This window comes from Amphiura filiformis, chromosome 10 (assembly GCF_039555335.1).
Source record: "Amphiura filiformis chromosome 10, Afil_fr2py, whole genome shotgun sequence".
Classification (NCBI taxonomy): domain Eukaryota; kingdom Metazoa; phylum Echinodermata; class Ophiuroidea; order Amphilepidida; family Amphiuridae; genus Amphiura; species Amphiura filiformis.
The window spans coordinates 46,378,766-46,400,913 of record NC_092637.1 but is presented as its reverse complement, the minus strand read 5'-3'; the positions used below and the strand labels follow the sequence as shown (position 1 = coordinate 46,400,913).

At 37.4% G+C, this 22,148-nt stretch overlaps 1 protein-coding gene across 1 annotated transcript; it reads right to left on the bottom strand.

Moving 5' to 3' along the window:
- Positions 1-8,575: 8,575 nt before the first annotated feature.
- LOC140161932 (alkaline phosphatase, tissue-nonspecific isozyme-like) lies at positions 8,576-14,758 on the bottom strand. The gene is made up of 6 exons (XM_072185227.1): positions 14,555-14,758; positions 13,724-13,928; positions 12,924-13,064; positions 11,281-11,475; positions 10,772-10,909; positions 8,576-10,081 (listed from the first exon to the last, which is right to left on the bottom strand). Exons 1-6 carry the CDS (start codon positions 14,756-14,758, stop codon positions 9,849-9,851), a joined length of 1,116 nt encoding a protein of 371 aa, XP_072041328.1. The 3' UTR covers positions 8,576-9,848.
- Between the last annotated feature and the right edge of the window lie 7,390 nt (positions 14,759-22,148).

Here is a 22,148-nt window from a genome sequence, read left to right as displayed (position 1 = left end):
TGCGGGCAATCTGGTTGGATATCCAAATTTCGCGGTTTGTAGTTCTTTGTAGCCCTGCGGGCAATCTAGTTGATACCCCTATTAAGCGGCGGTTGTCGGCGATCTTTCGCGGTTTGTGATTTTAATTCCCTAATTAAGTCCTGCCCTTTAGCCCTGTGGGGAAATCTAGTTGGATATCAATATTCAGCGGCAGTTGTTGGCGATCTTTCGCGGTTTGTGATTTTCATTTATAACATTTATATCAAATATAATTTCAGTCTGAGCTGTGAACAGAGCCACTGATAAATAAATAATAAATAATAAATACATTTCGGTGTTTTAAATGACGAAGATGCCATGATAGTCAGGCATGGTGATAGCATCTGGATGGTGAAAGTAGGCCCAAGGCCTAGGCCTAAATGTGAAAAAAAAAATCAAACATGTTTGTTTGATGAAAAAAAAATAATATCACAATAGCAATGGATGTTCGAAATGGTGTTATTCTTGATTTACGACAATAAATTGATTAATAAAACATTTAAAAAAAAGTGGTGGGAAGTTTCGAACTTGCGCAAAAATTCATAAATGGATTAGAAGTCCATGGCCTTAACCACTTCGCCACGGGGACGTCCCGTTATTACGATGTGTGAAAGTGGAGTATTTATTAATATGAATATATGCTGTGGTCCGGAAAGAATAAAAGAATTGTGAAAAACTTGATTTTTTGGCGAATGGGGTCCAGAATTTGTATGTAGGGTATCCAGGAAAATGCCTGGGTATATTTGAAAGTGAATCTGAAAAATTAGTGCGACAGTGACAGCCATGTATGGCTGTAGCAGTGTCGAAAGATTGTGGATATCAGTATGATTAGCTATGATTTGCCACTAATTTTGGCTATGAAATACCGCGTGAAATAAAGCAAGAATGTTTGTTTATTATCAAACAATCGGATTGACTGTAAGATTCGTGTAACTTTTTTAAATAAAGAGTTATTAAAATATGACACTTTGGACAGTAAATACGATTTAGCATGGTTTTAGATATATTTTGTACCCAGCGAAAAATATCATAGAACAATAGCGTTTTGTTCCGTGTAAATATAGTCTCGCGGTGCATCTGTTTATTCTTCTTTATCAGTCGTTTTTTAAAACTTGCTGGTCAAGCTACCGCGTGACTCTAATTTTGATAAACGTACTATACATGATATTTAGTCATTTTGTTGTAGTTTAACTATTGTTTACTATTACTTATTTGTATCCGTTGCTTGATCATATCTTATTGTAAGATGAATATCAAATAAATAAATCTTGAATCTTATACACTTGGATGATGTTGTACTCATACTTGCATCTACCAGCATACTGTGATGTCGCCCGAAGCTAGCGTTTCGAATATAAACATCTTTAAAAAAAGTAATTATCGCCTTTAAATAATGGCCATTATTCAAAACGGGCTATTGCAGTCCAAATCTGTAAAATGCATTGGAAGCAGAATTTATTTCTGCGCATTTTGACACCTCATTTGATACGATTATATACGCTTATTTTTCCCTCATGTTCCTAATAATCTCTGCTATATAAGTGCCGTTTTAAATTTTGGTTGCTTTTTTAAATTTGGTTAAAATTAAGAGAAACACAGAATATAAAATTGCTGAAAGCAAGGGAAAGCTTAATAAGCATTTTAAGAAATGGACCCTTGATCTTGAAGCCTCTTAATTTGTTTTACCCCTCTAATATTTGTTTTTCTTTGTTATAGCTTTTTTAGGCCACATCATTACACCATGTATGTTGTGTTGTGATTGTTGTTTTTGTTTGGTTTGAGTGTGTTTTTGTGTCCCCTGTTTTGTCTTGTTTGTGTTAGGGTGGGTGGGTTTGGGTTTGTCTCCTTCCCGGATATTAGATATTTCACTTCTTTTTTACAACTACTGTGTACAATTTTAAAATTATATGTTGTTTTCTTATGAATAATGAATCCTTCATGTTTTTGTTGTTTATTATGTCAATGCAACTATTGGGTTGATCTGTGTCTGTCATTTCCCAGCTCTTTGGCTGCCCGTGCTTCTTGCCTTGTGCATTCTCTTTCTGGACACAGATCATCTCCGTGTATTTTATTTTTAAATAACTTCCATGCTGTGTGATTTGATTATATGAACAGTAGTTGATTATTCAGGGGGCTGGTGGTTATTGTCTATACCAGAGATGTAAGTTTTCGGGAAACCTCCTGGGTTTGTTTTGGTTGGTTCTTTTTCGGGCATTTTCATGCTTTTCACAGGAGTTTTTTTCGTGGCTTACATCCCTGTCGTGTGTCTTTTTCCCCCACCAGTTCCAAGTACAGGGGAAAAAATTTGGTCAGCTTCTTCATTTTGATATTTCTTGATAGCTTTGCATTCGGCCTATTTTTCTAAGCGCGCGAGCAATTATAGCCGTTTTGAACCGGGATTTTGAGTACTGAATCCTCAGATTTTGCATATTGAATCATCATCTAGAACGCGTATTAGGCAATGTTTTTTAGAACATTATTATTTTGCTTTGCTTGCTATCTTCTGTAGATAGCATTTAGGGCATACAGAGAAAATAATTAATACCTCTATTTTTTTTCTTTATGTTCAATGATTTTTTAATGATTATTATTTTGACTATCTACTGATGATAGTAATTACGGCGGGTTTTATAAGACAAAAGGTAATTTCTTTCGTACTGAATCATCATTGGTTTGTTTTTTTGTTTTGTTTTTATTTTGTTTTTGTTTTGTTTTTGTTTTGTTTCTGTATTTGTTTTTGTTTTTGTATTTGTTTTTGTTTTGTTTTTGTTTGTTTTTTGTTTATTATTGTTTAATAATAATAATAAAAAATAATAATAAAATATATTTTTGAGCGCCTGACAATAAAAGCAAATTCACTAAGCGCTTTACAAAGCAAAATACATGTAAGCAAGAACATGCAAATTATTTAAAAGTACAAACCAGCTGTGCAAGAAAAATATCATAAAAACAAGGATACAATATCATAAATTAAGTACAATAATTAAACGACAATTTGAATAGATGAGTCTTTAAGCATGTTTTAAAAGTCTGCAGAGAAGAGATGCTGCGAATGTCTGCCGGCAGAGCATTCCAGATGGTAGGTGCAGCTACACTGAAAGATCTGTTGCCATATGTGACGGTTCTGTGAATGTCCGGGCGCTTAAGGAGATGTGCAGATGATGAGCGAAGTGTGCGAGAAGGATTATGGCGAGAAATGAGTTCATTGATGTAACCAGGTGACATTCCATGGAGACTCTTGAAAGTCATGAGTGCAATTTTGTAGGTGATGCGATGACGAACTGGTAGCCAGTGCAGATGGTGAAGGATTGGGGTGATATGGTCGTATTTTTTAGTGCGTGTGATGAGTCTAGCTGCTGGATTCTGTATTCTCTGCAGCTTTTCAATTTCATTTGCGGGTAGTCCGTATAATAAGCTATTGCACAAGTCAAGTCGCGACGAAACAAACGCATGGACCAGTCGCTCGATGGAATCGCGATCCAGGTACTTAGCAAGCTGCCCGATCTTATAGATAGCAAACGAAGCTGCCCGGACAACTGCTTTAACATGCTCCTTCATGTCCATAGTATGATTGAAAATAACTCCCAGGTTTTTGGCGGAGCAACTGATGTCGATGAGAGACTCACCAATCGACACCTTCGGAAATGGAGGTGAATGCATGAACTTAGAAGAGACATGAATCACCTCAGTCTTCGAGTCATTAAACATGAGCTTTTCACCAATACTCCACGAACGTACATCAGATATGCACTTCTCGATCCGTAAAAGAGCGTCAGATCTCTCCGAAGGCTTAAGAATCAGATAGAGCTGTGAGTCATCAGCAAATTTCATATACTCCACACCATGAGCACTGGTAATATCACCGATTGGAGCAGAATACATTGTAAATATGGTAGGTCCAAACACTGACCCTTGAGGAACACCCTCCTCCATCACACAAGGATCCGATAAGGCGCCAGCAATATCAACAGATTGTACGCGGCCCATAAGATAAGATTCAAACCATTTCAATGGCGTGTCGACAATACCATAGCGATCCCGCAGGCGTTTGAGAATGATCTGATGGTCGATGGTATCGAATGCTGCGGAGTAATCAATCAGCACTAATATGGCTTCCTGGTGTTTGTCCACAGCCTTCAGAAGATCGTTTTGAATGCGAATTAATGCCGTCTCAGTACTATGGTACTTGCGATACGCGGACTGCTTGGGATCGTCAAACCATGAGCATCTAGGTAGTCTTTCAGTTGACTCGCAGCAGCTTTCTCAATGGTCTTGAAGAGAAATTTGAGATTTGATATCGGGCGGTAGTTTTGAAAGCTTACGATCCAGGCCATGTTTCTTCAACAACGGCTTGACCTGCGCGGACTTCAGCGTCTCTGGTATCACACCTGAAGACAAAGAGCTGTTCACAATGTGAGTTATATGGGGTAGTACTGAATCCAAACAACTTTTCAGAAGGCTCGTCGGTATTGGATCAAGACTACAAGATGCTGACGTTGACTGGCTGATAAGTGTCCTGATGTCATCCTCAGTGACCGGATTAAACGTATGAGAACGTAACATCACACTTGTCATTGATATCAACGGAGATTTCCGGAGGCACTATGCTATCGAGTTTATTTCGGAGATCGCGGACCTTGTTGTAGAAGAACTTAACAAAGTTATTTGCCAAGTCTGTCTCAGTTGCAAAGTCGGGTAATGCATGCGTTTGCGAAGACGGATTTGACATGCGATTCACGAAACTAAACAGCTGGCGGTCATTGCAATTTGCGATCTCGTTTCGGTGGTGATTGCATTTGGCTCCTTCAAGTATGCGACGGTAGATTTTGCATTGATTCAGATACAATTCTTTGTCAATCTCAAGTCCAGTCTTGACCATTTTCCTTTCAAGCCGGCGTTTCAGCTGCTTCGCTTCGCGTAAGTCATCGTCGTACCAAGGCGCATTAGATCTAAGGATAACAGTGCGCTCTTTCACTGGGGCATGTGTGTCAAGCAACTGTCGTAAGACTGTCTCATAATGATCCACTGATTGAGCAAGATTCTTGTGAACATCAGCTGGTGGTAAAGAAGTACTGATATCATGCGAGAACTGAGCGACATCAATGTTGCGTAACTTTCGCGAGCGAATCTTGATCTTAGCATGCTGAGGGCGAGATATGTTGACTTTACACGTGATAGCCTTATGGTCGGATGGCATGCCATTCAAAACAGTGACGTTTTCAACCAGGGTTTCATCTTTCCTTGAGATTACCAAGTCCAACGTGTTTCCACATTTGTGGGTTCCATCAGAACTAAAGACATGTTGCTCAAACCCGGAAGAGTCAATCAAGTCAAGAAATGTTGCTGCTTGTCGATCCGTAGGATCATTCACATGGAAATTAAAATCTCCAGTCATGAGAACATGTCCAGGGTGAATGATGATCTGTTCAAGAAGGCTTGAAAACTCTCTGAAGAAGATCGCTGGAGTCAATTTGTTCTCTGTGGATGGTGGCGGTCGGTAAATCGTTAGCAGTCTAAAAGCCGAAGGTCCAGATGATACATTTGCATCCAAACATTCAAAAGAGCGAAACTCGCGAGGGTCGCTACATTTTACATCAAACCCTTTATGTGACAAAGGCAAACTCCTCCACCCTTCTTTCCTACTCGAGGAAGGTGGTGCAAATCAAATTGAGGAAGAGTATTCTTATGATCAGCTATAGGAAAGCCATCGCGCGAATCACCTTCGAGCCATGTTTCTGTTATCGACAGAAGATGTAATTTCTGGCTAATGATCAAGTCACAAATTGACGGTGTCTTTTTCTTAACAGAGGCAGCGTTCCATAGTCCAAACAACGCTTTGGGTTTGTTGACATGATCAGCTGATTTCACTATCTTAATGTGAATTAGATTACTCGAACAGTCACTTCTCGTCGATGTTTGTAAACAACGTCGTTGAGAAACATGAGTCTTAATGGGAAATCGTTGACGCAATTTTCCACCGCGATAACCTCGTTTTGTCACGTCAGCGATCTTAGTATTTCAAGTGCTCCCATATCGATGAAATAAATGGGCGGCAGATAAAAGAGTTTGTCACACCTTGCCGTGCGTTCATCAGCATATCTCTACTGTAGCAAAGGCGACTCATCACATCATACAAAAAATGTTTCCTTCATGTTCCTGATAAGCTCTGCTATGTAAGTGCCGTTTTGTTTTTAATTTTGGTCAGCTTCTTCATTTTAACATTTCTTAATGCTCTGCATTCGGCCTATTGGATATTTTTTATTATAGCCGTTTTGCCCCGGGATTTTGCGCACTGAATCCTCAGATTTTGCGTACTGAATCATCATGTAGAACGCGTGTTAGGTAATGTTTATTCAAACATTATCATTTTGCATGTTTTTTGCTTTGCTTGCTATATCTTCTGTAGATAGCATTTAGGGCTATCTTCTGTAGATTGCATTTAGGGCTACATTTCTTTATGTTTAATGATTTTTATGATTTTTTTCCCTTCATATTCCTGATAATCTCTGCTATATAAGTGCCGTTTCAAATTTTGGTCAGCTTCTTTATTTTAACATTTCTTAATAATGCTCTGCATTCGATCTTTTAGCTATTTTTTCTAAGCACAATCAATACACTTTTGAACAAAACTTCACATGTGCTACCTATTCACGATTCACCAAGTCTTCTCCAAAATTGTGAAAATCCGCTCAAATCTGGATAGCAATGTTACTGCTACTACAAGTACTACAATTAATCATGTGACATTCGCTGACAATCATGCCGATCTTCACACACTTTCAATGCTCACACCTGCCACCGAAGAGGAAGTTAGAAAGTTTATTGGCAAATCTCCTAGCAAAACTAGCAGACTTGATCCAATTCCAACGTGGTTTGTAAAAGAACTGTTGAGCAACGGACATCTTCTTACTCTGATCACTAACATTATAAACTCATCACTTTCAACCGGTACTTTTCCAAATGCAGCAAGACATGCTATAATCAAACCACTGTTGAAGAAGCCATCACTCAACAGGAATGTCCTTAAGAACTACCGACCTGTTGCCAATTTGACATTCATTGGCAAAATCATTGAAAAAATTGCATGTTCCCGACTAACCGATCATATGAACTTGTATAACCTTGCTGATCCCTTCCAATCAGCCTACAGATCACATTCTTGCACAGAATCTGCTTTAATTAAGGTAAAAAATGACATTATGTTTGCGCTGGATTCGAACCAAGTTGTGTTATTGGTGCTTCTCGATCTTTCTGCCGCCTATGACACCATCGATCATGGAATATTACTTTCACGCCTTTCAAATCGCCTTGGTGTCAAAGGTGTTGCTCTCAAATGGTTTGAGTCCTACCTCACTGGATGGTCCATTCGCGTTGATGTAGCAGGAGAACTTTCACAACCAGTAACTGCAACATTTGGACTACCACAAGGTTCAATTGTTGGGCCTATTGGCTACACAATATACACACTACCTGTCGGTGATATCGCCCGTAAACACAAAGTGTCCTACAATGTCTACGCTGATGACACCCAACTCTACGTCTCCTGTAATCCAAAGATACCTGGTGAATTAGATAATGCTATTGCAAAACTTCAAAACTGTATATATGAAATCAAAACTTGGATGATCCAAAACAAATTACAACTCAACAATGATAAAACTGAATTTTTCATTGCATCGTCTCCTCATAACACACGCTTTATCAACAATGTTTCGCTCAAAATGGGAGATTCAACCATCTTGCCATCCGAGTCAGTTCGTAATCTTGGTTCATTTTTTGATACAAATATGTCTATGACAACGCACATCACTAATTTATGCAAAACAACTACATTTCATCTACGTAATTTAACTAGAATACGTAAATATATTGATAAAGATACTTGTAATCATGCTGCTCGATCACTTGTTTTGTCCCGTTTGGATTACTGTAATGGTCTCTTGTCTTCAATTCCACATAAACATGTCCTTCGTCTTCAACGTCTTCAAAACTGGGCAGCTCGACTTGTACCTCTCAAGCACGATTCGCAACCATTGTTGTCTGCTCTTCATTGGCTTCCTGTCCAACAGCGTATTATCTACAAACTGCTCCTCTACGTCTACAAGACTCTAAACCACTTAGCACTAGATTATCTGAATACTTGTCTTCATATTTATTATCCAACCCGTAATCTCAGATCCGTCAACATGGTCAATGATTTCCTTCGTTTGGATTACCCCAAGGCTCACCTTAGAGCAGGCGACAGGACATTTACTTTATGTGCTTCACGGGAATGGAATAAACTTCCTATCACAATAAGAGAATCCTCTTCCATCGCGAGTTTTAAAAAGTCAATTAAGACCTATCTTTTTCCATGATGTGTTTTACTTTGTTGATCTTTATATTTATGACTTGTATTATGTAAATTTAAAGGTTTGCACTCTATAATGTTATTTATTTAAGGTTTTGCTTTGTGTACCTTAAGATGTTTTTATTTTTACTTTATAAGCGCTACGAGCTTGTCATAAGGAACAGCGCACCAACAGTATTCTGTTATGTTATGTTATGTTATGTTATGTTATGTTATGTTCAAGGCCTTCTAAGTTTCCTCCCTCATGACCAGCACTTGATCACTACTTTTGGGCTCGCCAAGTCCATGATATGAGGGACACAGACTGCGGCTGCTTATAATCATGCGTAAGTTGAACGATCGAACTCGGGTTGAGCCTGCGAGCCCGGGTAGGGGTTCGTTTTGGCGGTTCGTAGACTAAGCCCAAGTTCGATTTTTCACTGACTTCGCGAGCCCAAAAATAGTTCTGAGCAGGGAGGAAATCATAGGAGGCCATCTTAGGAGGCCTTGAACAAGGCTACCAATTATAGCCGATTTGCCCCGGGATTTTGCGTACTGAATCCTCAGATTTTGCGTACTGAATCATCTGGATCTAGATCTGGATTGGTTACTCCGTATACATGGTATAAGCAGGTACCTGCATCTCAACAGAGGTTTTGACCTTTGAATTCCTAAGCTTGGTGTGCAGTGCAAAAAATCATCATGTAGAACGCGTGTTAGGCAATGTTTTTTGAAACAATATCATTTTGCATGTTTTTTGCTTTGCTTGCTATTTTCTGTAGATAGCATTTAGGGCCTTTCTTTCTTTCTTTCTTTCTTCGCCCGGGAATTTTGAATATCGCGTGTTGAGAGACGGCTGTATTAATTGTTTTTATGGTCAATATGAGTTTGTTTCTTTCCAGGATCTGTGGTTTCATATAAAACCACGTGATTCGTGCTTGATAATTAATTTTCTATCATGTAAGGCATAATGTTGTGGTTGCCGGAGACATCCTTTAAGGCCGGATACAAAAATATATACCAACACTTTAACACAGATCATTTATATCTTATCATTATTATATATTTTTATATATCTTTATACACCTGTTGATCTATTTATGAAATATATACAGGAAAATACTTTTTGACTTCTTTATAGGGAGGGAGAGAAAAGCTGTCATCTCAGTGCCTCCATGAGATATAGGGAGAGCTTTACCATTAACCAAGACAGTGTGAAACAAATCATCAGTATAAATAATATCAAACCCAAAGGAACCGTGTAATATTAATAATTATCAGTAACATTGTGATATTACAACTACAATTCTGAAGGAAAAAATATGTTCAAATGCAAGGAGCATTGTCAATATGATTATCTTTTGCAATACGTTCAAAATTACAATTCATTATGATGATGATTTCCTACGAACAACTTAGAAAATGTGCTCTTTTAACTTAATTAATTTGCAACAAATGGTTCCCGTACAAATTATGTCTCTTTATTTTCAGGGCTGTTCAACTATTCATCTAAATCTTGTTTTCTTAATTTTCTACGTGGAGCTTGACGGGAACAGTCATTTTCATAGTCTCCTATACATGCTGCGTAACGCATCACATGAGCAATGTAGCTTTGTTCGTGAGTGCTGTGTACCATATGAGCCAAAGGACCAATAGCATATATCGGAACGTCCTCCCCATGGTGAGGGGATATCCGGCGGGAAAAAAGTGCGGGTTGCACAAAATCTGGATCAGCTAAAAAAGAAAAGAAACAAGTTGGGTAATGAATGATGACATTTAATACAATAGCCCCGAAAGACCCATTTTGTTCTAAATTATCCTTGAAAGAGCCCCATTAATTATTGAGTATTTTTCACACAACCTTTTCCCTGAAAACTGCAATAGTTAAGTTTATTTCACCATTAACATATTAGTTAATGCAATGATATAGGTCACGTGAGTACCACACAAATGATTTTAATGACGTCATGAGCATGGTCGTAGTGTCCCGGAGATTGATTTTCAGTCTCGCAATCTTTGGAATACTTCTGTCTTCTTTCAATGTCTGTTTCTTCTGACCACCTCTTCCAGTGCAACTTTCTAACGTTGCTATTTCATGGATACCTTATCCAAGCCAAACCTTTTGACTCCTATATAATACTGAAGCCTTCCGGATATTCTATGAACTTAAAGCTCCACCCTCTCTGTATTAGACAATTTCTTGGACTTACGCTCTCGTAACCCCCCAATTGAAAACCACTTTGCCATGCGACTAGGCTAGTGTTAACTGTTTCATGGGAAGCATCTTGACATATATTACGTAGTGTAGACTTGATATAAGCCTATTGAGTGTTAACTCGTGCATTTTAACTGAAAATCTCGATTTTGGAAATGTTGCGATATTTATGTTTAGAGTGTGTAGATAAAACAGTTATGTGTACAAACCGGTGTCAACATTGGTCAGATCTCTTCTGCTGTCAGTTGCTCGGAAGGTGTCCCTTTCTATAGCTCCTCCTGGTCCCCCGGTGTATTGAAGGGTAGACCAAGGTATCCCTTCATCGTCAACTTCATTATTATTAAGGCCTGTGTAACACAAATATAACTAGATTGTTATATAGATGATAAGTTGAAATTCCATTAACAATTCAACATGATTTGGTACAGGTTAATGTCTTGAAGAACTCACGAAGATTATAAGAGTCAACCAAGAGTCAACAAATTCATTCATTCATTCATTTTTTTCTCTCGATTTCTTTCTTTCCTAGCAAATTCGTTAATGAACATATGTGCTTATTAACGAGTTACTCGGACAAGAACGAATTTTTAGGGCAGTTTGTTATACTTTTTCATTTTTTCTTTTAATTTACAAATAACGCAGATTGCATGTTTGAATCTTAAAACAGGTTAAACGTATTAAAAAACACATTTGTTTTCAATAACATAAATAAGTTTACCAAATATAGGATTTCCTATTCCGGTGTTGGCTCCCACAAAGCCCATTGCCTGGGCGTGGTCAGAGGTGACTATGATGAGTGTGTCTTTGAGATTCACCATATCCAATGCCTTCTGTATTGCTCGTTCAAATGCCAACGTGTCAGTAAGTGCTTTATAAGCATTGTTTGCATGGTGGGCGTTATCTATCCGGCCTCCTGAAAAGATACAATCGAATGTTATTAACATTTTGGTCATAGTTCGACACATTAATGAATTCATATGACTTATGTTTGTATAATGATCATGAGGAATACAATACAATTCAATTAGTGTTTTCATGTATAGTGGAAAAGGCGAAGTCCAGAAAATATTTTTCATGGCCGTCAGAGATTGAATGCCCGTTTGAATGCTTCTGCTGATTGTTGTATCTTCCTGTGTCACCCGTGTCACCCGCCAAATCTTCACCCGAACTATATATAAACAACCTCAAAGATGGTTGACGCCTTGACAGTGAGGTTCACTCGCATGTAAGTCGCGTCACTTCGCATTCACCTTCACCACTCAGTGTTCACCCGATGCGTTTCCACTGGAGCTGTTACCACGTATTGCTCACATCACCCTGAATAACTCTAATTCACCTGCAACTGCTTGCTCAATAATTCGACAGATATTGTTCGACCGACATAAATTATTTTCCCGAAAACTTATGGTTTTAGATGAACTTAATTTTCGAAACTCAATTTATTATTTGGTGTAGTTAGCAAACCTTAAAACTCGGGTTATGCAAACGTAAGTTTTAGTTTATTGATGATTAACTGTGTGTTTTTTTCACTCGATAAGCAATATTTTTTCTTGATAAACTAAGTTCTCGCTTCGGAAAAACTATAATCGGCAAAAAAACAGCATGTCTTGCATGCAATACAAACACTTCACTGTGTTGTTTATATTTACATAAACTCCTCAACAAAAGTTTGGAAAGTTTTTCCAAGCATTTGTATCTCAAATTATTTGTAACATATTCATATCGTGTTGCATATCAATGGATAGCTACAATACTCAGCTGCAATCCCATATCTTCACAATCTGGGACCTAATGCAATCCTCCAAGATGGCACCGCTCGCCCCTGACAGAGCAACGGTAGTCAACGACTACCTTCAGAACATGGGAGTAGAGCCGAAATGGCCTGCCATCAGACCAGACCCGGTCTGAACACTTGTGGGACCAGCTTGATCGTGCTGTGCGTGCCAGAGAAGCCCATATGCAACCACATTGAATGACCTGCGACGAATCCTTGTTGAAGAATGAAATGCCATCCTACAGTAACGTGTAACCAGGTCGGTGAGCAGCATGAGGAGAAGGTGCCTGACTATTGTGGCTGCCTGTTTTTCCACCCGCTATTGAGGTTAGTGGCTAGGGTTGTTTGAGCACAGAATAATGGTCAATTTGGCGAATTCTGTTTGAGATCCCACTACATTCACAAGGCGTGTACTCAGCCGTGAAAAATGTTATTGTTTCAAATAGGGTGTCATTGTAAAGCGGGAGTATTGTAGCTATCCATTGATATGCAACACGATATGAATATGTCACAAATAATTTGAGATACAGATGCTTGGAAAAACTTTCCAAACTTTTGTTGAGGAGTTTATGATAAATCTTATATACCTTCAGCCATCAGAAAATATCCGTTTTGGTTCTCCTGCAACATCTGTAATGCTTTCTCAACCATCTCCTCAAGCGATGGTTCTCCTGCTTCGTCGTCTTCACGTTCTGTTTCATACTTCATGTGGCTGGGTTCAAATAAGCCTGCAATAGAAGGTTGTATATAAAGTATGCTTTATTTATTTGTGACTTCTTAAGCAAAGACATATTTTGTGGTCAACTTTCATTTCATTTTCATTTCATTTCATTTCATTTCATTTCATTTCATTTCATTTCATTTCATTTCATTTCATTTCATTTCATACTTTATTTGTGATTTCTTAAGGAAAGACATTATTTTGTATATTTCATTTTTCATTTCATTGCATTGCACTGCACTGTGTTTTCATTTCCTTTCATTTCATTTCATTTCATTTCATTTCATTTCATTTTATTTCATTGCATTTAAAAAACGAAACTTCGGCCAGGCACAAGTGACCTGGTGAACGAAGGGGGTCATCGTAGATAGCTGGTCGGGGAACGGGGGAATTTTTGTAGAAATGTCAAGTGTAGCCAACAATCAGGCTTATTACCTTGATCGGAACTGACTGTAACGAGGTCTTTTGTCATGGGTCATCTGCCACGCCATTACCAGATGAGCCACGGGGAGAGCAATTACATTGCAATGCATTGCAATTACATTGCAATGCATTGCATTGCATCCTTCCGCATGGGTACCAAGCTAAGATTTAATAGCCTGGGCATGTATCACTGTTTTAATTTCAGTTTGGTCCACATCAAATAATAAACCAACGCTTGTATACCTAAAAGGAAGTCGACCTCTGCTGGATCAATGGCATCGAATCCTGCTTTGTCCCACACACATCGGGCTGTAGAATCGTTATCATGTGACGCCAACCACTCTTCTATTAGGTTTCGACCATCTTCTCTGTTTCCATTTCGGTTAGAATATTCCGGATCAGAGATATCATTAGGATAGAAGTATTGTCGACCACCTCCTAATATCACCTGTTTTAGAAAAAGATGAAACCTGACTAATTTGAGAAGTAGTTGCAAAAGTTACAACGTCCTTTTTTGGGGCCGACAAAAAAAAAAGAATTCTGCACAATATTTTTTTTCACCAAGTATATGCGCATTTGTCAATTATCACACTTTAAGCTACTCTATCTTTAGCCCTGTCAGAATAAATACAATTCACATTTATAATTGAATACCTAAGTGGAAGAACGGCTCAACTTCACCATTTTACACAAATGAGTTTTATCGTACGGTATTAGTATACCTGTACCCATGGACGTATGCTGTACCGTTGCCATTGAAACATTCAAACATATATCACATCACATGCATGTTATAATGTATGTTCATGTACCGGTACTAAAGATGAAAACAGTCTGTTTCTAAAACTTTTCCAAATATTTTAACATTAAAAGTTTTCTGTTAATATCTCAAAAAAAGTGTTGGGCCTTCTTCCACTTAGGTAGGCTATTCAATTGCAGTGGTGGCTTGATGCTGGTAAATAATGGTAAAATTTCTATGCTATACGCCAAATTAAATCAATTTTTCAATTTTCAAAAGGAAGTTGCATACCAAGGGGTTGCACATTACTGTAAAACTGCATGGAAGTGTCATACCTTTACATCTGCAGTTTCCTGAACAAGTTGACGTGCTATGTCAATACAGCCCTCAGATCTCTCCTGTAAAGGGATATCGGTATCATCCTCCCATCGACGAGACGCAAGATGAGCATACAAAGCAGCCGGGGTAGCATGCGTTATACGAGACGTCGTCACAATTCCAGCAGATTTTCCTGGTAAAAAAGAATATTTTACTAACATTAGTTATTTATCAATGGAAAGACAAAAGCAGTCACTGAGTGAGGTTGTCAAAATTGAAGTGGACTGATTTGTCTTCATGGACGTGATGGAAGTATAAAGGTTTGAACGAGCAATCAGTTTGTTGAATTTAGAGATGGTTGAACCCGGGACCTCAGATTGCAATTAATTGGAAGTGTTTGTATTGACCGTCTATGCAGAATAAAGGGCGGAAAAAATGTACTTCATGGTATGAAATATCTGTAATTTAAGGAATCGGATATTAATTAACGTTGCACAGTATTTTTGTGGGAGCTGAGAGTGCACCAGATTTATCGAACTGCATTCTGAATACGAGGAATGTCCTTCTGATATCAACTAATTTTGAAGTTGAAGGCCTGTTCAAAAACATGTAGTTAATTTCGCTGCTTAAGTATATATATAGAAAAAATACAGATTCATGTGAAATGTCTTAACACTAGCAGGCCATGTTAACACATCTATGTGACGCTAACAAAGGTGACAAAATTAGAATATTGATGATTTTTACGATCCTCCGGATGAGCATAACACTGTGTCAGATCGGTCACACAAAAAGGTGAAGAATGCAGATATCAGAGTTAAACATGTTATAGCGTAAAAGACATGTTTATATACACACTCACCCACATACCCAAACACATCCTAAGCCCAACCCCTACCCACCCCCACACTCATTATAGAAACACATCCTTCACATCTACACCAAAAATCTACACCAAATATGTTTGTATGTATTTTATCCAAAATAGTGTTCCATGTGTTTTACAGGTATTATACTAACACCCTGACTAATATTTAGCTTGTCCACATTCCACAACATTGTTTCATAAATATTTTAAAAGGGAAATTATATGTCCTCCGGCAGCGTGCTGTAGTGGGTGCTGCCATCTTTAGATTTAATTGTTAAAAGTGACATTCAGCCTGGAGAGGGCGCACTGCACTGGAAGATATTACAAATTCGGAATTGCAAAATGTGTAATAATTTTGCAAATCAATTTTACTTAAATTTTTCTGACCGCATATCACCGATTTCACTCAAGGGTACATGCCACAAAATAGCTCTCCATAGACTTTACGTGCAAAATAGGGGTCACGTTTTAGGCTATAAGTCGAGTTAGGTCTTACTTTGAAATATATATTTGATATCATCTTAATCAGAACTAAATTCTGCATAACATATCTGAAAATGACACCATATTTTAGGTCTACTTTTTGAGAAAAATAGCGCTATATAAAAAGACCCGATTTTCCCGTGTTTACGTCCGACTGCTAACCGCGTTTTGACCTCGTGTGTTCATGCGCTCATCATCGTAAACATCACTCAAATTTTCGCGTTTTCTGTTGAAATTAGTAGCGATCACATGCACCAGTTCTAGCAAAACACGATTTGCAATACTAAAATTGTTAATATTGTACCGATTTTGCACATTTTTCATGCAAATTTGGGACTATAGTCGTGATAAACTTTTACCGGAAACCGCTTCACATGCGGATTTAGTGGTATGAACCCTCAATGTTCACAGCTTGGATGGCATGGACTGCAACTTCAACTGTGGCTGCAACTCGAATATTTTTCGTCCAGTATCTGGCGCTGATGACGTTTTCTATCTGTCGCCTTGTAACGCTGGGTGTCAATTAGAAGACTTGTCCAACAACACGGTATGAGATAAAATGAAGACCTGAGCGCAAGAAGACCTTAAGTCCGTTTGGCCCCTCAACATGTATACACTAAAGCTGCGTATAGTTTATTATAGTTTGATAATGTTTAATACATGTTCAGAGGCCAAAACAGATCTTTCACAGCCTTTCATGAGGTTTTGACCCTGAAACATGTATTACACATTATCAAACACTAAGAAACTATACGTAACTTAAGTGTATATGTTGAGGGGCCAAGTGGACTTACGGTCTTGCGCTCAGGTCTTCAAATACACCTCGTAACAAAATGTGTGATAAGTATGGAATGTTAACAAGGATATAGAAATTGGACATAAGGCAAAAAAAATGTTGTGTTGCCCTCAACCGTCCGACCCTAAATCCTGAAAAATCAGGGTCGGTTTTTTTTTTGAATGATGATTTTTACAGATTTGTTCAAAAAAGCAATGTTTTTCACTTATAATTAATATTTTATTGAAAGACTAGTCTTTAATTGATGTCTAACAGGTATCCAGAAGTCAAAATTGACACAAATGTCACCTAATTGAATATAAGCATTATTTAATATTTGAGGGGATTTTTAAAAACTGAAGGCTTAAAAAAAAATCCGACCGTCCGACCCAACTTTCCCATTTTCCCACTTGAGGGCAACACAACAATATTTTTTTGGCCTAATCATTAACCACACAGCTAACGTAGGAGCATTATAATCAGAAAGTATTGTAATAATTGTGAAATGTTAAAGTTTTGATTAAAAAACAAACAAATAAAATATACTTCATCTTTCTTCAGCGAGAGTGAGACTGTGATCTGTATCATCAGGGAGGACCTGTTTGACATTAGACGTGATCATAGTCTCTACAGGCCGTTGCAACTCATATACCAGAGCAATGCAAAAAGGTGTGGACACCGTCGGCTTCCCCCGTGTATTACTATAGGCCCGCGCCATTAATAAGTCAGGGCGCTGCCATTAATATTGAATATTGCTACAATTTATTTGTTTATGTTTCTTATTATTCTTTCTTATATAACTATGACCATTTAAACATGTACCTTAAATATTAACTGTCATGACTGTATCCGCTTGTTTGGTAAATTTTCATGAAATATTGATTAATTGAAGAATGTGTAATTAAACCCTGTCTGCCGCCATTTTAGAAAAGTGAAGAAAAATGCTGCTGACACCGGAAGGCTATGGGAAAATTTGCTGTAATACCATGACAGGCTCCATAGTACTGATCAAACTTACTCTATGTCGTCTTTTCCATATCGTAGCTTTAAATTGTACAATTTCATGATAATTAATACTTTATATGTTAAATAACACTAGTATATTTTATATGGACTCTCATTTCGACAATAATCGCACATTTGATCCGTATTTAATTGTAAAATCATCGCAGCCGAAGCAGACGATGCGCGAGCTGACTCAAGGTCCGCCATTTTGTAATGAATATAATAAATATATAATTGAAGAAAAATGCTGCTGCCACCAGCGATATAGGCTACGTAAACAGCGTGTTTATAAAGACTTATTTTTTGTCACTGTCCTCACGTCGATGAACGGAGTCTCAAGTTCATCGCACAACGTGCTCTATATCTTTAGTCCATGGTCTCTAATAGACTCCTGGAAGTCTTAACATGCGCGTGTATGCGAACATATTTTCCAGGCATGACGAATTATATGCGCTCACGCTGCGTTCGCGAATACGCTACTGTAAAAGTGGATTCATCACGGAGCAGGTGATTTTTTTAATCAAAATCAACCTGGTTTATAATACAATCCGTAGGATATATTGTCATGTGAGGCTGAGAGGCTGTTGTTGAATATAGGCCTATAGTTTTGGTGCGACATTCTGTAGTAAAGCTATAATTAAAGACAGAGATAAAAAGAATTTATCGCGTCTGATGTCACTGTCAATTACGATCCTTGATTGGTTTACACAGGTTAATCAGCGCGTAAAAGGAAGACCGATCTATCTGGTGCTGATCGGAGAAAAGGAATAGCAGCAAATGGCGAAAAATTACGTACTTTTACAAGGCAAAAAGCAGCTTTTCTAGGCAATGTGGATATGGTGCCTTCGGTTAAGAAAATTTCCTACTATAAAGACCTAACTTTTGAGATGGTTTGCATGTCGAAAGGTGCAAAATTAACAATAAGGCGCCCGGTTATAAATCCGCGTTCAGCAAGTCATCATCACAAACAAACCGTGCTCGAGTTTGATTGACAGATGACGTCAGACGCGATAAATTCTCTTTATCTTTGTCTTTCATTATATTAGCCTTGACGAAATATTATAAGTGATAGTGAGTATCAGGTATTGCAGAACGCGTAACCAAGCGTAACGCTTTGCGTAGAATGCGTAACGACGCTAATACACTGCATCGCGCTTTGTTGTGCGATGTGATGCGAGAAGAACATAAAGTTCGTTGCTCTGGCCACTTTATTGCTAATTAATGGTCTTTCACGTGATGCGTTTCAACAAATCACAGTGCGCGATTTTGAATAATGGGTCGTGGGGGTAATAGAATATATTATAATTGATTTTATCAATGGGTGATCTCCTATCCTGTAATTCTGTAGGAAAACAACAACAACAACAATGTCAGAGGTCGTAGTGTAGGTCATGAAGAGGGTCAATTGGGACATATGGTAATAATGGATAATGGGATGTCATGATTTATTTTGCAAATTAACGCAAAATAATCGGATTGGGAACATTATACGCATTTATTTCGTGGCGCATTATGCTATTCTACTTATTCTTATTTATTATTGTATTGATAGTATTCGTCAACGTACAGCGACTGCACATGTGTACAAACTCCACCAGTGTCTGCATTTGACAATGATTCCGAATTCGGCAGTGCTAAATCTGGGTTGTGTGATAGAGAGAGTAGTTGTGAAATCAATCGCTGTGTTTTTGTTTGGTTTACTTGCTTTTTGTCGCTACCAAGATAATGCGCCTATGAGTCTGATTCTCCTGGGGTAAATTAATTTTCGGTCTTGTTTTTATCTGATGAGTTAGCCACAATATTAAATACGTTCCCTTTTAATTTTAACCCGAAATAATGAGTGAAGATAATAATTCATATTAGCTGTTTCTTTCCAACGCTTTGATCATTGATCGTGAATGCATATCATCAAATCTGGTTGAATAAAAAGATTATTTATTGTTCAATCTCAGATTTTATCACAGATACAGTACCTTAGGCATTCCTGGTTTTAGAGGGTATTTCAGTCAATCATGATACATTACATTCGTGTAAAAATCCGAATTTTGACGTCATGAATTAATTTGCTTATTTGTTTATATATTTCAGAAACACTGAGACGGAGATAAGAACTGTAACATCCCAGCAAACACAAAAACGTTTTTAAAACGTTATAAATAAGTTATATTTTGGCTTTTGGTTTAGGTAAAAACGTTTTAATAACATTAAAATGTCGGGTTATATAAAGATCATGAAAACGTTTTAAAACGTTTTATATGAAAACACACTACAACAATATTTTTTAAATGTTTTCGAAATGTCATTGTAAACTATTTTTGCAAACATTTTTGGCCAAATATTTTGTCAACACTTAAATAACATTATGTTAAAATATTTGCACCTAGTAAACACAGAAATGTTCTTAAAATGTTTTTTACAAAACGTTTTAATAACATTTAAATGTCGGGTTATATAAAGGTCGTGAAAACATTTTAAAAACGTTATTGTAAATATTTTTTTTTTTTTTTTTTTGTAAAATATTTTTCAACCCCAAAATAACATTCTGTTTAGAATGATTTGTACCAAGTTTTCAAAATGTTTTTGGAATGTTATTAAAACGTTTTTATACCCTTTATATAACCCGACATTTAAATGTTTTCTGTAAAACATTTGTGTTTGCTGTGCAGTAAATTACCAACAAATGTTATTTAATGTTATGTAAACGTTTTATACCATTAATGTACCCTTTATATAACCCGACATTTAAACGTTTTCTGACAAACCTTTTATAACCTTTTGCGAATGATGTCGAAAACGTTTTGTGTTTGCTGGGAACTGTAACATTAGGACTAACCACGTTTGTTCAAAGCATTTTTGGTAAATATCATTCATACAACTTTTTCTGTTGGTTGTGTTTGTGTTTTTGTTTCTGGTTGTGTATGTGTGTTTGTTTCCATGTGTTCTTTTTTCTTTTTCTTTCTTTCTCTTTTCAATTTCTGCGTTTCATTCTTCCTCTTTCAATTTTTATTTATCTATTTATTACTTTATTTTTTCTTTTGTCCATTGTTTTTGGCTATAATGTGTTGTATTTTATCGTAATTTGATTTGATTTGTTGTATTTTTGGCATATTGTTCTTAGGTTTGTGACCAATATAATAACCATTCTTATTCAATGGGTGCGTCTTGTAAAGAATTTACGTAATTTGATTGGTTTTCGGGTGTATAATATCTCACAATAGTTGATAGTGATATTAGTCAGGGCGCGCGCCGCCACGCAACGGCGGCACGCTTGTTGCTCCTCAATGATCGCGCGATAATGCGTTCGCGTAATACACGTGCGAGAACTAAGAACGCGATTCGGCGGCTTAGATGTTCGTGATGGTTTCGTTCATTTAAAACAACGGGGATGTCCTCACAAAAGTAACTTTATTTTTTTCTGAAAAAGGGCAGTTTTTCTCGCAAAAATTACATTAAAACTGAATAAGAATGAGCGCATCCACTACTCAAAATATTGGCCAGCCCATCCATTATGACACGATATTGGATAGGCAAAAGACAAAATCCTATCATTTATTCTCTAATTCTTATTCAATGGGTGCGTCTTGTAAAGAATTCACGTAATTTGATTGGTTTTCTGGTGTATAATATCTCACAATAGTTGATAGTGATATTAGTTAGGACGCACGCCGCCACGCAACGGCGGCACGCTTGTTGCTCCTCAATGATCGCGCGATAGTGCGTTCGCGTAATACACGTGCGAGAACTAAGAACGCGATTCGGCGGCTTAGATGTTCGTAATGGTTTCGTTCATTTAAAACAACGGGGATGTCCTCACAAAAGTAACTTTATTTTTTTCTGAAAAAGGGCATTTTTTTCTCGCAAAAATTATATTAAAACTGAATAAGAATGAGAATAAAGATAGATTTGTCTTTTTGCCTATCAATATCGTGTCATAATGGATGAGCTGGCCAATATTTTTATCGTAGTGGATACCGGCTGCGCCGGCATCCACTACTCAAAATATTGGTCAGCCCATCCATTATGACACGATATTGGATAGGCAAAAGACAAAATCCTATCATTTATTCTCTAAATATGCCCTGCCCCTTCTTAAAGCTTGTTGCATTAGGATACTAATTGTCCCAACACCTTAGATCATTTTTTTAGTGCTACCATGATAACTGCATGGCCATTCTTTTAAAATTCAAGAAATTAGTAAAAAGGTAAAGAATGTTTATGCGCAGATTAAACCATGGACCATTGACTGTCAGATCATGGTTGTGATATTGGGCTATTGCAGTTGAAATCGTACACCCAATATGGAAATAGGACCTTAATATCCCATACAGGGAGTGTGAATTTCAAATGGAGCTACCTGAATGGACAACTCTTTTGAAATCTTCACTCCCTGTGTGTGATATTATGGTTATGAACTGGATTTTAACTGCGATAACCCTGTTTATGTTAGGGAATAGGGATAAGATACCGTCAGCCATAAAAA